At 37.5% G+C, this 18,392-nt stretch overlaps 1 protein-coding gene across 1 annotated transcript in view; it reads right to left on the bottom strand.

The window, feature by feature from the left end:
• The window catches only part of Rme-8 (receptor mediated endocytosis 8), a 1,025,705-nt gene that overhangs the window by 300,874 nt on the left and 706,439 nt on the right, over nucleotides 1-18,392 (bottom strand). Inside the window, exon 33 of the mRNA XM_090414028.1 lies at nucleotides 16,955-17,033. Within this exon, the coding sequence (XP_090270154.1) occupies nucleotides 16,955-17,033 (79 nt within the window). The remainder of the gene's footprint in view (nucleotides 1-16,954; nucleotides 17,034-18,392) is intronic.

The raw sequence follows: 18,392 nt of genomic DNA, 5'->3' as shown, positions 1-18,392 counted from the left end.
AGAAAAGTCATACAGTGGTTGCACTGCATAGTTCAGAGGCCTGGACAGAGGTGCAAATTCCCGCTGATTGGAGTAGAGCTCTCTCATAGTACCCATATATAAAAAGGGAAATAAAACTGAATGTGAGAATTACAGAGATATTTCCCTACTGAGTGTTCCTGTAAGATTTATGCCAGTACACTTGAGAAGATTTTGCGAAGAATTGTGGAAGAAAGGTTGGTGAAGATCAAGCTGGATTCAGGCCAAATAGAGGCTGTCAGTTGAGTTAAAAGTCAGCAGTTAGAATTGAAGGAAGTACAGGAACATGGTTTAATGTTAAATCTGGTTTCAGACAAGGATGTACATTATCCCCTCTGTTATTCATTATCTATATGGATCACATTATGAAATGGTATTAAACATGATATCAAAATTGAAGATTTTAATGTCAGCTCTTTGCTTTATGCGGACGATGTTATACATCTAAATAAATCTGCTACAAGATTACCTGACTAAACTGATTAACTGTTGTAATAGACATGGTATGAAGGTGAGCAATAAAAAGACAAAGACAATGAAAATAGGCAGAATCGTTGAAAATGTCAACTGCATTGTGAACAGAGAACCTGTGGAACAAGTAAAACATTTCAGCTACTTAGGCAAGATTTTTAGTGAAGATGGTAAATTAAATATGGAAATAGACAACAGAATCAACAAAGCTGGCATGGTAGGAAGTCAATTGAATAAATTCATATGGAATGGAATAAAAGAGAAATTAGTCTGAACACTAAATTAGCTGTATACAAGACAGTGTTCAAACCAATTTTAACTTATGGATCTGAGAGCTGGGTCAGAAGTAAAACATTTCACCAAAGACTAGAGACCGCAGATATGAGAGTCCTGAGAAAGATTTGAGGCATGAACAGATGGCATCAATGGCAATATCTTATTAAAAATGAGGATATAAGAACTTGATATTGTCAGCATCCAGGAATGCGTTAGCAGAGCTAATCTCAGGTGGTATGGTCACTTAAACAGAATGGTCAAGAAAAGATTAGAAAAACAAGTGTTCTCTGCCAGGTTGGCAGGAAAACGACCAAGAGGAAGACCAAGATATAGGTGGATTGATACGGTACAATGTGCCTTAGAAGATAGAAATATAAGATCTGATATTGTTGGAATCTTGACAGGTAACAAACTGATTTGGAGGAAAATTGTAGACAGGAAGTTAGTAATGATGTAAATTTTTGATGTAGTACTATCATATCATGTAAACCCCCTTGAGGGTACATAGCAGATATTTGATGATGATGATGGTGAAACAGATCCTAGGTTTCTGGCTGTTGAAATGATCACTCAACTTTTAAAAAATGTACTATGCATGGCCTTCTGGAATCAACTGTACACCTAAACTACATAAATAACTGCCCTATTAGACCAATTGTCGATTCCATACACACTGCTACCTATAATATTTCTAAATGTTTGTCTACTCTTCTCCATCTAATTAGTTACTCTCTTTCTCTAATAAAAAATTTCACAGAATTTCTCTCAAAAACAGGACAAAATTTTCAGATGCTGTGATTTGACACTGTATTATCCCTTTTCACTAATAATCAAATGACATTATTTTTACCCCAAGAAATTCCATCTAACATCAAATTTACAATCACTTCTGGATATTTCACTATTTGAAATTGCATTGAAACAGATCTTTTCTTTCTACACGAAGTTAGTAGTTTACATCCTTGAATCAAATTTTCTTCAGAGGAAGAACTGTATGGAGGAATATCATTTTCACCATCCATCTTAAATATATTGAATTATAAAATCTTTGATACACAAGAGCATATAGCATTTTCTCCTCTAAGGTATCAAGGACATGGCCCAATTAAATAGTTATAATCCAAGAATTACTGAAAGTTTTGCTCATCATAATCCACAGGAAGAATAAATTTGCAAAATTCATATTTCTCACATAATAGGCATTTCTGAACATGTGGCTAAGATCTTGAAGAGATTCCAACTCAATGCTATCTTCAAACTCAATGAAACAAATCAGCAATCCCTCACATGCTCTAAAAGACAAGCTTTTCACCACCACCACTGCTAAACTGTTGTTATAACTAAGTTCATGTCATCTTTCAACTCATCTTATTTTGTATATTTTGAATTAATCAAAGGTGTAAACATGTGAAGCGTCATTTTAATAATTCACGTGAGAATGGAAAATGTAATGGAAAGAATAAGTGCGAGTATAAATACTTTCAATAATGACAAATGAATTATTAATAATTAACATTTGTGATATGTATGCCCTATAAGTTGTTGGTAGAGGGAATAGCATGTTATCCCATTAAGTCTAGACATGAATAAGTGAATTTATGATGGCATAATTATAAAAAAACTTACAAGGAGAGAGAAAGAGATTTGTTCACAAGTATAAATAACTAACCAATAATAAAAAGCCACTATAGGGAGAGGCTTTTTATTATTGGAATCTGAATCAAGTCCTGTGGAGGATCAGCCTGTGAAAACGTTTACAATGTAGGTCATGTTTCAAGCTTTTATTGTGATAGACAAACATGGCTCTCTTTGAAGAACATGACTGAACATATGAGGACTTCTAAAACAAAAAGGGAGATTGAAAACATCCTTAAATGATACAAGGATGTTTCCAATCAGAAGCTGAAAACGGAGAGTTGGATTTCACTTGAGATGTTTGAAAAAGCAATCTTCAGCCTCCTATGAGCTTTCAAATTCATCAGGCCAGCTAAAGATTATATGGTTAAGATGTGGCTACAGTGTATTTAATCTTCAAAATAAAGAACTACATTAATAGTCATTTGTTTTATACATACTCAATATTTTATTTACTACTCTTATGTTTTAATATGAATGAAAATGTGCTTTTCCGATTAAATAAATTTTGAAAGATCGGAATCTTGCTTGTTTATATTTTATTTCAGTGTGTCGTTATTTTTATGCTTAAAAATATAATTACATTCATTATATTATTATTATTATTTTAATGTTTAACAAAATATTGTACTTCAGACGACTATCATTTATTGTATGTTTTATTTTTCAATGTTAAAGAATTTCATTCTTTAACATTGAAAATCATCTTTCTTACATTTTAATTATTCCTTTAAACTCATACAATTTTTAGTTAATCAAAATTGTTAAATTTATGATTAAATATATATTTTTCATGATTACATACATAATTTTACATATTTAAAGAAATGCATAATTTTCATGATGTATTCTGATCACTGTGTAAGCATGAAAGAAAGGATTATGTTCATGGCCTTCTCAAGATTTTTCACCTACTTCACATAATGAAAAATATAAGATACTTCACAATTTGATTATAAAAGGGAAGAAAAGGACAAGGAAGAAGATCTTGGCTGGCAGACATCAGACTGACATGTTGCTCTGAAAGACTATTCAGAATAGCCGAAGATCGCTAAAAATTTGCAAAGGTAATCACTGACTTCTGATAGGAGATGACACTCAAAGAGGACTTGGATCAGTGGATGGTTCACAGATAGATATCAAAAAGTGGTATATGGCAGGTATGAATCTGCCAGATTTAAGGTGACCAGTCATGTACCTCAGGTTTCTGTCCTTTGATAATTGTTCAATCTCAATATTAACAATATTAGGAAGAGTCTAACAGAAGATGTGCAATTGTTTGCTGATGATGCGAAGATGATCAGGGATGCTACTGATATCCATCAAAATGCTTTGAAAAGGCTGTAAATTTGAGCAGACGAAGACGATCAGTTTAATGTTAGTAAGTGTAAGTTAGTTAATGTTGGTAAGAAATAACATAATCTATGTCGGGAAGTCGCCGCTAGATGAATTCGTAATATGTAGTGTTCGTGCAAGCTCCAGATAAGATAAGTATCATTTTCAGTTATCGATACAAATTACTTAATATTGTGTAGTTTTGTTTTGTTTGCCTTGCGTATTTTAGTGCGTCTATTTTTGGCGTGTTATAACGTATAATTTGACAAAACACATTGCAAATAAGTATGGCACCTGTGCGAAGGAAAATGGCGGCCAGTAATGAAGGTTCGCCATCGTTATCAAAGAACGGTAGCATAAAAGAAATGAGTCAGTGTACTAGCTGTGAAATGTACGCTTTGCGGAGTGCGGTTGGAGTGTGGTTAGATGATAATAAAGGATTGAATGTGTGTAGAAAATGTAGGGAGAATGAGGAATTGAAGTGTATTTCGGATCGTGAGTGTGATATTTTTGTCAACCTTCAGAATGAAGGAAATAGAGATATGACAAGAAACGGCAAGGTTGTACATGAAAATTGTGAGAGTGTGAATGTAGAAAGTGTGAATGATAGTATAAATGGTTTCTCAGAGAACAAAAAAGATGAGATAGATGCAATGAGTGAGATCGCGTTGTTGAATAGTGCGATAGAAAGAGCAAAACAGCAGCTAGAGTGCATGAACAAAAGTAGACTGAATGAACCAACCAATAATAAAAGGTATGACAGGAAAAATAGACGTATGAATGTGAACATGAACAAAATGAAGGATAGAGTGTTGTATGGAGACTCGTTAGTACGAGGTGTGTTAGTAGAGGATTTGACAAAATCGTACCAACCTGCTGCGACCATAAAGGACATAACTGCGTCTATTAGAGAGCAAAAGGAAAGGGTGAAAGAAATGATTGTTGTGGCAGGTACGAATGATTTGAAAGGAGATAAAATGGAAATGATAGAAGACCTGAATGAATTGTTTGAGGTAGCAAAAGAAAAGAGTGAGAGTTAGAATGATTAGTCTTTTGCCACGGTATGACAGTGAAATGTTTAAAAGGAGGGCTATAATTGCGAATGACTTTATGCGTGGGTTATGTATGACGAGTGGAGTGAAATTTGTGGATGTGTGGAGTGAGTTTGATGGGCGAAAGGATCTATATAAGAAGGATGGCTTGCATTTGAATGGTTACGGTGTAAGAAGACTTGAGAAAGTGTTGCTGAATGTAGTGGATGTGCAAATTCAGGGAAACTAGATTTGTTAGGGGGGGGGGAGTAGAGATACAGTCCTTATGGAGGCAGTTGAATGTAAGAATGAATATAATATGCTAGGGCAAATAAGAACAAATCTGAGTGGGATAGTTAAAATAAGGCATCAAGGTAGGGTTGGGGCTAATGGGGGTCTTAAATTCATGTACACTAATACTAGGAGTATTAGGAACAAGAAGGAAGAGTTTTTGGCCATGGTTGGCACTTCCAGACCACAGGTTATAGGTATTAGTGAAACATGGCTGACTGTAGATGATATAACTAGTGGGATTGAATGTGATGGGTATAGTGTGTTCAGGAATGACAGAGAGAATAAAATGGGGGGAGGAGTATTGTTGATGATAGCTGATGAGCTGCAGCCAAGGAGAATAGAAGTTGAATTGCAGGATAGAGAAAAGAGCACATTTGAGGTCATTTGGTGTGAGATTGTGGCTAGCAGAACTAAATATACAATTGGGTGCTGCTATAGACCAGGTGATGGAAAAGATGGTGGTGACAGTATGCACAAGCAAATAGAAGAAATGGGTGGAAGGAGGGTAATTATTATGGGAGATTTCAACTATGGTCGCATTGATTGGAGTGAGGAGAGGACACACGGGAGGAAGGAACTGGATTTTATGCGGTTATCAAGGGATAACTATCTGCGACAGCATGTAATGGAAAATACTAGGGGTCAGAGAGTGCTTGACCTAGTAATTACATCTGAGGATTTGGCTGTAACAAATATGACCACATTGCCACCAATCGGTGAGAGTGATCATAGGGTCTTAACTTGGGAGGTGGCTAAAGGTGTAGAATTTTCAATTAAGACAGGGTACATGTGGAATTATCGGGCTGGAAAGTATGACAAGCTTAGGAGTTTGATTGGTTCAGTGCCATGGCATGTACAACTGCAAGGACTAGAAATTGATAGTGCATGGGAGGTAATTAAGAAGTGCTTGCATGAAGCAATGGCTGACTGTATACCTAGAGTCCGAATAATAAATCAAGTAGGGGTTAAATGGATGAATAACACCATTAAGCTTGAGCTGCAAAAAAAGAAACAACTATGGAGGGAATTTAAGCAGAAGGGTGACCGGCAGGCACATGAATGGTATAAAGCGCAGGCCAGAAGGGTGACGAGTGTGGTAAGAAAAGCAAAAAAGGATTACGAAAGAACATTGGCCATGAAGGCTAAAGAGAATCCTAAACAGTTTTTTAGATATGTAGCAAGTAAAAGGAAAAATGTACATGGCAGATTGATTTTAAAGAATGCCGATGGTAGGGAGGTAACTGAATCAGTTGAGATAGTTGAGTTACTGAGTGAGCACTTTGCAAAAGTATATCATCCAGGTGGTGACATTGCAGAAACGAATAAACAAGTAGATTATACAGGAATTGTGGTTAATGAAGTGGAGGTGAGTAGTCTATTGCATAACTTCAATGTCAATACATCTGTGGGATTGGATGGTATACCAGCTCGTGTTGTACGAGAAGCAGCTAAAGAATTGTCAGTACCCTTGACCATTTTGTTTAATTTGAGTCTCTGGTCTGGGTTAGTCCCGAGCGGGTGGAAAGAGGGGAAAATAGTTCCACTGCATAAAGGTAGTTCCAAGACTGCTGTTGTAAATTACCGACCGATTAGCATATCAGGAATCATTGTCAAGGTCTTAGAGAAATTAGTCAAGAAAAGAATACAGGATTGGATAGATGAAAATGGGATATTGTATGGGGGACAACATGGTTTTGTGAAGGGTAGATCATGCCTCAGTAACTTGCTCACGTTTTATAACACAGTGACGGCTGAACTGGATAGGGGTAATGGGTTTACAGTGATACTACTGGACCTTGCCAAGGCCTTTGATAGGATACCACATGGAACCCTAATCAGTAAACTGGAGCAGATGGCGATAGATATAGGGTTGGTGAGATGGATAAGAGGGTGGTTGAAGGAGAGATATCAAAGAGTGGTTTATTCAGGAGTGGAGTCTAAAAGACGTCTTGTGACTAGTGGAGTGCCACAGGGCTCTGTTCTTGGACCACTGCTTTTCAATTTGTTCATCAATGATATTGGAAAGGATCTGAGAGGAAGTGTTCACTTGTTTGCTGATGATGCAAAGTTGGGTAGAGCAATTGTGAGTGCACAAGATGTCAAAATTTTACAGGATGATTTGGATAGTTTGGAGGACTGGGCTAGGAAAAAGGGATGTCAATTTAATGTGGCAAAGTGTAAGGTTATGCACTTTGGGGTGAAAAGAATAGCAGCAGTATATCGCATTGGTGGAATCATACTCCAGGAGATTGATGAGGCCAGGGATTTGGGAGTGTTGGTGGACAGGGAGTTGAAGTTTAGGGGGCACATTGCAAAAGTAACTAAAACAGCTCACCAAATCACTTGGCTTCTGAAAAATACTTTAACATGCAGAGACGAACAAGTTGTTGTTCCTCTGTATCGAGCCTTGATAAGACCCCATCTGGACTTCTGTGCCCAGCTATGGGCACCAGTGTTTCTTCGTGATGGGGAGGAAGTGGAGAGGGTCCAGAGATGAGTGACCAAGATGATAACAGGTCTGTGGAATGAACCTTATGAGAATAGGTTGAAGATTTGTGGGTTGCAGATATTGGACGATAGGCGAAGGAGGGGTGATATGATTGAGACATTCAAATTACTGAAGGGTTTTTATAAGATTGATCCAAAAGATATTTTTGAAAATATGACTGGTGGTGGGAGGACTAGGGGCCATGCATGGAAGCTGGGCAAGAGCGTGGTTGACAAGGGTGTTAGAGCTAGGTTCTTTACTTGGAGAGTGGTAAATGAGTGGAATAAGCTTCCAGAGTCTGTTGTGGGTGCTACGACCGTGAATGAGTTCAAGGCAAGGTATGATAGATACTGTGTGAATGTTGAATAGTTGTTCTTGACATGATGTTAGGGCCTCCCTCGATGAGTCTGTCGACTCCTTGGAGTTTCCCGGAACAATAATAATAATAATAAAATAATAATAATAATGAGGGAGGAGGTGGAGATTGCAAAGGAACAATTTGGCTTCATGCCTGGTAGATCAACAACAGATGCTATCTTTGGGTTACGACAGATGATAGAAAAATATCGAGAGAAACAAAGGGAGCTACATCTGGTATTTATTGATCTGGAGAAAGCATACGATAGAGTGCCAAGGCAAGAAGTCTGGAGGCGTCTGAGGGAGAAGAAGGTGCCGGAGAAATATGTCAGGTTGGTGCAGGAAATGTACAGAAATGTGAAGACAAGTGTTCGGACCTGTTTGGGACAGACAGAAAGTTTTCAAGTAACAGTTGGCTTGCATCAAGGGTCAGCATTAAGTCCGTTTCTGTTTAATATTGTGATGGAGGTGGTAACAGAGGAGGTGAGAGAAGATGCACCTTGGACAATGTTGTATGCAGATGACATGTTGCTGTGTGTAGATTCAAGAGAAGAAGCGGAAACTAAACTGGAAAGATGGAGAAAAGTACTGGAAGAGAGAGGTATGAGACTGAGCAGAAGTAAGACAGAGTATATGTGTTGCGCAGTGGGCGGTGGCCAGGAGACAGACCTGGAGCTGGAAGGAAATGTCATCAGGAAGGTGAGAGACTTTAGATACTTAGGTTCGACAGTGGAAGAAGATGGAGGAGGTGAGAAGGAAGTGGGATGCAGGATACAAGCAGGTTGGAGGAACTGGAGGGAGATGGCTGGAGTGTTATGTGATAAGAGGGTGCCGATCAATCTGAAAGGCAAAATTTATAGGACAGTAGTGAGGCCAGCTATGACATATGCTATAGAAACTGTGGCCCTGAGGAAAAATAACATTAGCAGGATGGAAGTAGCAGAGATGAGAATGCTTAGGTGGATGTGCGGTGTGACCAGAAAGGATCATCTGAGAAATGACTATGTCAGGGGAACAGTGAAAGTTACGAACTTAGGAGCGAAAATACAGGAGGCAAGGTTGAGATGGTTTGGTCATGTGATGAGGAGGGAGGACGAATATGTGGGAAGAAGGGTCATGCAGATGGATGTGCAAGGAAGGCGGAAGCGTGGGCGGCCAAAGAAGAGATGGAGGGAGCTGGTAGAAGAGGACTTGAAGATGAAGAACTTGGATGTGGTGACAGCCCAAGACAGGAAGGTGTGGAGGAGACTCATAAGAAACAGTGACCCCACTTAAGTGGGAGAAGCTGCAGAAGAAGAAGAAGAAGAAGAAGAAGAATAATAAGTGTAAAGTTATGCACTTTGGCATAATGAGATTTCCAGTGGCATGTTATATTGACAGGGTAATGCTACAAGAGCATTAGGCTAGCTGGATGAGGCTTGCAAAATGGTGAATAGGAATTTGAAGTTCAGAGGTCACATAGCAAAAGTTGCAAATTCAACTTGGAGGATAATTGCGATGTTAAAGCGAACCTTGATATGTTGGGATAAGGAAGTTATTTTGCCTCTTTATAAGGCCTTGATAAGACCACACTTGGATTATTGTGTGCAGATTTGATCTTCCGGGATCCAGATTATGCAGTTTTTCTTCTTTTTACGGTATCTAAAAGTTCACGTGATTTCTCTGTTTGCTCCAGTAATTCTTGATTGGATGTTTTGGCTGTCTATGGGATTTTTAGCATTCCTTTGCATAACCACATCTCAAAGGCTTAAAGTCTTTTTTTTTTTTAAATCAATGTCTTCAAGGTCCAAGTTTCTGCACTGTACAGCAGTACAGACCATACATAGCATTGAACCATGCGTACTCGAAGCTCTAAATTTAAATTGCAGTTACACAGTGTTGATTTCATCAGGAGAAAAAAAATTTTTTTTTTTTTTTTTTTTTTTTTTTTGCTATTTCAATTCTAATGTTTATTTCCATTTCTTGGTTGCATTCTCCATTTAACTAGCATTCAAGATATTTAAATTTTGTCATTCTTTCCATTCGTTTGCTGTTAAAGAAAGTGCAGAGTGCTGAATTAAGAATTAGTTTCTTGCTTATGACCATGAATTTAGTTTTGGCGATATTTATTCTTAATCCCCTTTTTTCACTCGCTTGGTTCACTAGTTCAAGAGATTTTGAGAATCCTGAATATTGTCAGCTAGGAGAGCTGTGTCATCAGCATATCAGATGTTAGTGATGATTTCACTACCTACAATAATCCCTTCCTTTCTTCCTTTTTTGAAATATAGCTTCTGAGTATATGTTAAAAAGGAGAGGCAACAGCACACATCCTTGTCTTACTTTGCTTTTAATGTTAATGGAGTCTGTAATAATGTCATCAACTTGAAGAGATGCTTTTAGTTCCAATATAAGTTCTTGATGATAGTGATGTCTTTATCATCTAATCCAATTCCTTTTAATAATTCAATAATTTTAATGTGTTGGACTTTGTCAAATGCTTTCTTGAAGTCAATGAAGCAGATGAATGAAATCAACTGGAAAAGAACCCGCTCTTTACACCATACAAAAACCTGGTATAAAAGGAAATTTAAGGAAGCCTGCGAAATCCTGATAAACCACCCAAATATCAACAACAAAGATGGCATGAAAATTCCAAGGATCTGGATGGCACACATTCAGCCTACCTAATATATAAGATCCAGCATAAGTCAGGACTCTAGCCAATCTTCAGCTAGTATAATATTAGAAATCATTCCATACCAACTGGCTGGAATGTACATTTATAATCATGATGTTAACATATGTATATAGATAGATACATAGACTTGTTGTTGTGCCCAATGTATTTATACAACCAACAGATAACACTAATAATAGGACTCTAGCGTTGATGTATATATATATATATATATATATATTTTTTTTTTTTTTTTTTTTTTCACCAGAGGTCAGGCCAATAATTGTTGTAGCAGTTGGTCAGTAACTTTAACAAACCAGTTTGATTGTAGTGTAGCTTATTTTCTGTGTATAGTTGTATGCTCCAGAAGATGACCTTGACATAAAGGTCAAAACGTCGAATGTAGATTTCAGTTATATTAAACTAAAGTTTTTATTCAAACATGGTAGTTGTCTCCAAAATTTTCAAAATGAAGCAGAAGAATATTTTCTGGTTTTGGTCACTACATTTTTGATCCAAGACAAGAGTTTATATTCCAATCACATTCTTCATTTTATGCAACAGCCGTTCATGTGGTATATAAGTACATAAGATTATTTTCTGCCAGATATTATTAGTGTATTCTTCAATAACCAAATAATCCTGTCAGCTACCCTGGCTACCTTAACAATGTGCCCTCTAAAGTTCAGTTCTCTATCTACTCCTGTCCCTATACCTCTGGCTTCATCAATTTCCTGGAGTACAGTTCCCTCAAATGTGGTACACAGCTCATAATCGTTGTATCCCAAAATGCATAACTTTACACTTTTCCACATTATACTAACATCCATTAATATTAATTGGAACACATGAATCTAACATAAATTTATACCCATCTTGGAACATCATTGTTAAGAGAGACACTTTAAGAGTGGAGCAGATGAACTAAGATGATGAAACTGAGGTCAGAGAGATGCCTTGAGGCCAGTTGGTCGCTTTGCAAAGTAAAGACATTTACAGATCAGCATACAGCTTATGAGTCAGTGATGACATATATAGAGAATGATGGAAACTTTGTTGACAAACAATACAATGCTTGATGTCAGATCTATGTAAAAAAATAAATCTTATTTTCTGAGGGAGGGAGATAACTTTCATAATGCCAATCTCACATCAAATATACTAATTTATGGTATATTTAATCTCATTCAGTACATATAAAAATACAATTATATTTCATTTGTGTATATATATTTAAACGTTTATATGAACTCCTAACATAACTGGTGATATTTTATTTAGTTCACGGATATCAACATGGGGCATGAGGTGCTTCTAATGGATACCAGAGAACTTAAAATAAATTATTATTATTATTATTACTCCAAGACCTCATGGAGTCAAAGACTCATCTGAGAGGTCACACACACAGCTCAACATACCGTGTCTTAAACACACTCAAACTCCTTGCAGACACCACACTCTCAGGGAAGGCATTCCAATCATTTACAACTCTGCACGAAAACACCTGCCTCTCACTCCCCTACTCACACACTCTTTATACAGTTTCCAGGGATGACTTCTGGTTCTCCCTCCGATCTCCCACTATTTTCTGTAGAACTTCTCCAGCATCGATCTTATAACAACCCCTTACCAACTTGTACGTCTCTATCATATCTCCCCCTCTTCCTCCTGTCCACCAGACTCTACATCTTCTCAATCTTTCCTCATACTAGACATTCCAGAGGTTCAGAAACTACCTAAGTTAGTCACCTTTGGACCCATTCCAACATCTCTTCATCCTTCTGAAAACCCGGTGACCAAATCTGGGCACAATAGTCCATGTGTGGCCTAATCAAAGCTTTATACAACGGAACAAGAATCTCCCTGCTTCTACACGTCAGTGTCCTCCACATCATTCCCAGAAGCCTTTGTGTTGTCTTTACAATTTTGGCTATGTGTCCCCCAAATTTCAGATCCTTATCCACTATCACCCCCAGATCTCTTATTTCTTCCACTTCCAACAACATATCCTCACCAAGCATAAATTCTGCATTCCATCCTTGTTTTCCAAATTTTAAAACCTTACATTTTGCAACATTGTACTCACATCCCCATTTCCGTGCCCAATCACTCAATTTATTCACGTCTTCCTGTAAGGACACAACATCTTCACTACACTTCATGGTTCATCCCAAATTTGCATCATCTGCAAACAACTGAATATCTCCATCCAAATCTTCACCTATATCGTTAATATACAAGTTAAACAGTAATGGCCCCAAAACTGACCCCTGAGGCACTCCACTAGTGACTTTCCTTTTCCTGGATATCGCTCCCCCATACACAACTTGTTGATACCTAGCAGATAGTAAGTCTCCAATCTAATGCACTAATCTAATATCCAACCCCATCTGCTCTAGTTTTGACTGTCAACTTATCATGAGGTACTCTATCAAAAGCCTTTGTGAAATCCAAGTATATTACTGTGTATCCTTCTCCTCTGTCCAAGGAAGCAGTCACTTTATTGTAATGAGTAAGTAGATTACTAAAACATGACCTCGCTTTAGCAAATCCATGCTGTCCATCAAAGATAATACCATTGTTGTCAACCCAACTCTGGATCCTAGTTCTCACAAGCTTCTCCAACAACTTAACCACAACACCTGACACACAGATAGGCCTATAGTTTGATGCTTGAGTTCGATCACCTCCTTTATGAAGTGGCATAATCTTGCCCTCCTTTCACTCCTTAGGAACTTGACCGGGAGCAAGATTCATATCTAACAAATATGTCAAGGCAGGTGACAACTCCCTGGCACAATTCTTCAGAAAATGTGCTGATATATTATCAAATCCCACAGCTTTATTAACATCTAGTTAACTTTAATAAATTTAGTTTAATCCTTTATCCAAGTGTAAGGAAACAAAATTTGTGCCTGAAAATATCTTCAGGACTGAGGTAAGGTGGTATATCCCTTGGCAACTGGCAGCAAAGGTGGATGAAGCTCTCATCACTCCTTGTCGCAGTATCTCCCATAATGCATACCACATCTCCTTGAAGACATGTATACTGCTATGCATTAAGGGAAGGGCCACTACCCAGACCGGTTTTGACCTTTATTGAGGTCTCATCAGTGGGAGGCAGACCCAAAGTGGTGATACTAAGCCAGAAGCAATGGAGAGGTAATATAGGTAAATGTGACCTATCCATTGCTTCTGGCTCAGTATCACCACTCTGGGTTTGCCTCCCACTGATGAGACCTCAATAAATATCGAAACCAGTCTGGGTAGTGGCCCTTCCCTTGATGCATAGCAGTATACATGTCCACAAGGAGATGTGCTATGCATTATGGGAGATACTGAGACAAGGAGTGATGAGAGCTTGGTCCACCTTTGCTGCGAGTTGCCAAGGGATGTACCACCTTACCTCAGTCCTGAAGATATTTTCAGGTGCAAATTTTGTTTGCTTACACTTGGATAAAGGATTAAACTAAATTTATTATAGTCTAACCAAGTGCAAAATAAACTTCCAACATCTTTCCCTAAATCCAGAGTAATTTAATAATAAGGAGGTACACCAGCTGTTAACTCGTATAGGAAAATATGACTTCTCCATTGCTTCTGGTTTAGTAACACCACTCTGGGTCTGCCTTCCACTGATGAGACCTTAATAAAGGTCGAAACCAGTCTGGGTAGTGGCCCTTCCCTTAATGCATAGCAATATACATGTCTGCAAGGAGATGTGCTATGCATTATGGGAGATACTGAGACAAGGAGTGATGAGAACTTGATCCACCTTTGCTGCAAGTTGCCAAGGGAAGTACCACCTTACCTCAGTCCTAAAGATATTTTCAGGTGCAAATTTTGTTTGCTTACACTTGGATAAAGGATTAAACTAAATTTATTATAGTCTAACCAAGTGCAAAATAAACTTCCAACATCTAGTTTACTCAACTCCCCATACACCTCTTGTTCACTTACAGTCAGTCTCTCCTCCCCATCATCAACTGCTCTCAATCTTTCCATGAAGTCACATTCACAAGATTGAAAGACCTTTATGAACTGCTCATTAAGTATCTCCACCAGACATTCCGCAATAACTGTCTTTATACCATTTTCTCCAATCAATGACATCCTTCCATAATCATTCTTTCTTTTCTGGCTACATATTAAAAGAACTCCTCAGGATTCTTTCTGGCTTCATTAGCTAACTGCTGTTCATACCTCTCTTTAGCTACCCTCCCCAACCAAGTCATCCTCCTTGCCTGGTCTTTGTAGACCTCATGGAATTGGTTATTTCCACTTCTCTTATGCTGCCTCCACAATGTCCACTTTCTCTGTATCGCATGCTTAATCTCTTTATTCATCCATCTCACACCTACCTTATTTAACCTTCTCACCCTTAGAATACACTTAGACATTGCACCTACTAGATAATTTTTGAAAATCCCCCATGAGGTGATTACCACCCGGGTAATCACCTCATGGTCACTCTCACCAATTGGGGAATGATTTGACACCTCATTTATAATTAAATCCTCTGATGAGATGACCAAATCCAAGACACTCAATCCTCATGTTCCCTCTGTTACATACTGTCTGAGGTAGTTATCCCTCAAAAACTCAAGAAACTCATTTTCTTTACTTCCAGTTGCTATTTCATCATTCTAGTCTATATGGCCAGAATTAAAATAACCCATAATGATCAGCCTTTTCTTATTTGCTTGGCTAATTTGATTATACATTTCACCATCCACATTACCTGGTCTATAACAATATCAAACCAAGTATTTGATTCCATTCACATCCATCTCACACCATACTGCCTCAAAACCATTGGCACTATTTCCCTCTTGCATCTCTACTTTGTATGGACATAACTCTTTCTCTATCATCAATAGCAATCCCCCCCCCTCCCTTTTTACCAATTCTATCCTCACGAAACATATCATACTCTTTCATCTCTATTCCTGTCAGGATGTCGTCCTCCTCCAACCATGTCTCACTTATTCTGACAATCTTTGGGTGAACAGATGCAATTAGTGCAACCATTTCATCTGCCTTGTTTCTTATACTTCTAGCATTTGTATACAGACACAACGGCTCATTTCTAGGTCTACAGCTAGTTCCACTGATATCAGTGACTCGATGTGATCTCTCCATGCTCGACTGGGGCCATTTCCCTTTCTGCTTATTCATTTTAGAACCCTTTTCAATTCCAACTGTTTCCTCTTGATCCCAGGTTATGCCATTCCTTTCCTGTCTGCACATGCTCTCATCTCCTCTTGGAGCATCCAACTTTCTCACGCTGTGTACCCCTGTCCACCCTGAGCCTCCCTGTTTCCCTGCTCCTCTTGCACACCCATTCTCTATACACATACTGCTCACTTCCTCATTCATAACCACCTCTTCAATCTCTCCTGTCTTACTCTCCTGCTCTTCCACATCACTTCCTGCTTGATCTGATTCATTCTCTCTCACTTCTCTTCCTTCTAGCAGCAGTCTCTCCAAGCGACTCACACCATAACCACTCAAATGAAGTCCATCGCTCCCATTCAGTTTCACTTCTTCCTTCAAACTCATTCCACACATTAAGAAACTGTACTCCCGTCTCCTCACACATTTCAGCCAGCATATCATTCATAATCCTTGCTCTCCACCTTTATCTCACCACAGTCATACCTAGGCAACACGCTGACCACCCTTCCTGTCACACTATTCTCTTTTATCCTTCTAAGCAGCCTCCTGATATCCATTCTGACGTGCTCTTTGTCCTCTGTCAAATCATTCATACCTATTAAAACCATCAACTCCTTTGCTCGCTCCCTCCTCATATCCAATGCCTCAATCACTCTACTCATTTTACCACCTAGAAAACATACCTTATGAATCCTATCATCCAGCACACCTTTAATAATGGAGTCGCCATACAACACCACTCGCTCATCTTTCATTAACTCTTTCATGGCATCATGATTTTAGTTTGGATTTGTTTTAATAGTTTTTACCCGAATTTTCTTAATTTCATTCCGCATCCATTTCATCTCTTGCCTCATCCAATTCAATTCAACTTCTGAATCTCACGTCACATTCTCTCTATCATCCAATCTTACTAATTTTCTAACTCTCGACCCCCCCTTCTCATTTTCACTCTCATTCTATATTATTTTCAATTCATACATGCCCATGTATGCATACACAACAATATTGACAATTTCTTCTATTTAAAGAAATCAGAGTCAAACAAAAAAAGGTTGAATACTACTACAGCAAATACCACTATATCAAAATGTATCATTTTCTGAAGTATCTCAATATTGTTAAATGGAATTTATGAAATAAATATTATATATATATATATATATATATATCTTTTATGTTTTTTTTTTCTCTCTCCATATGACTTACTCTTCCTTCAGGATTTTTGTCAGGATGGTATTTCTGTGCAAGGCGAAAGTAAGCCTTTCTAATAATGCTTTCTTCATAACTATAAAAACAGAAGAGAGAAAGAAAATTTTACCTTTAGCTTGATATACATAAAATTACTAATATAAATCTTTTGAATTTTGCTTTATATCCTTACCTGAACTAAGATCATTATTAATACCAAACAAAATGCAATTAAAACAGCATTCGAACATCATCAGCATTATTATTATTGGAATTTATTTTCAACACATGCAGGGTAATGAATTAAAAATGATTAGCAGAGTGGACACTGCCTTTTAACAATTACATCCATTTCTCCTATTTGTTAGTTGTTTTTTTAATTTGAAACTATTATTTTAATATTTCACAAATAATTAGTAATTGTTAATGACTATTACTAATTGAGAAAATTTTGAAATAATGACCAACTAGTTTAGTGAAAGCCCGAAATGGCATTGTTCAGGGTTTCTACATAAAGAAATAAATAACAGATAATGATAATAGTGAAGAAACAAGCCAATTCATATGAACACAAATGCAATATTGCATGATGTGTGCCAGGTGTCACTCAGTAGAGTTTGCAGATAGGAGAAATTAAAATCTAGTATGCCAAAAGATCTAATAAGAGATTTCCAGATATCTTTTAAAATAAGTCTTTGGTTTCTATTGAGAGAATTATGTGAATGAATAACTGTTAGAGATTCCCTGATTTGTCCAGAAAAAGGTTTTCTTCCAATTAGGGCATGGTAGAGGCATCCCGTTCAACAGTATAGTTAGTAGATGAGGCATGGAGAGCCAGACCAGATTTTAGTTTGGATTGGAAAAGAGTAGCTTTCAAGTTAATCCAAACCATTTGTAGGCTTCTCAGATCACCTAGAGAAAGAAAACCCTTCTTATTATATCATTGTGTAGACAATGTCTTAGTTTTGCAGTGAAAAAGGAAGAACATGTTAGAGAAATACAGCAAAAAGGAAAGCAAAATCTGGTCTGGCTTACCATACTTCAGCTACAAACCATATTGTTGAACATGATGCTTCCACCATGCTCTACTTAGAAAGAAAACTTTTCTATAAAACTCTCAGTTGTCTTACATTGAACTGAACTTACCTTCAATGTAAGTTCAATGAAAATTGATGAGGTTTCTCATCAACAAGTTTCATGAAACTAGGCTTAATATCTATGCTCAATGAACATCTGAGGACACCACAGCCTCTAAATTTACTGTCAGTAATCTGAGATTTATATCTAGATTTGAGATAATCTACCATAGAAAATGTCGACTCTCATACCCAAGTAGATCTAAACATGGGAAATAATTCTGAAATTACTATCTTTAAATTCGGAAGACTCATTTGTCAGAATAGTGAGCCACATCTCTTTGAGAGAACATTACTGTTTACTTTTTTTTTTATGTGTT

Source organism: Typopeltis vanoorti, chromosome 2, assembly GCF_054136105.1.
Source record: "Typopeltis vanoorti isolate ZY-2024b chromosome 2, IOZ_Tvanoo_1.0, whole genome shotgun sequence".
Taxonomy (NCBI): domain Eukaryota; kingdom Metazoa; phylum Arthropoda; class Arachnida; order Uropygi; family Thelyphonidae; genus Typopeltis; species Typopeltis vanoorti.
The sequence above is the reverse complement of the archived record's forward strand: the minus strand, read 5'-3'. Positions and strand labels throughout refer to the sequence as shown.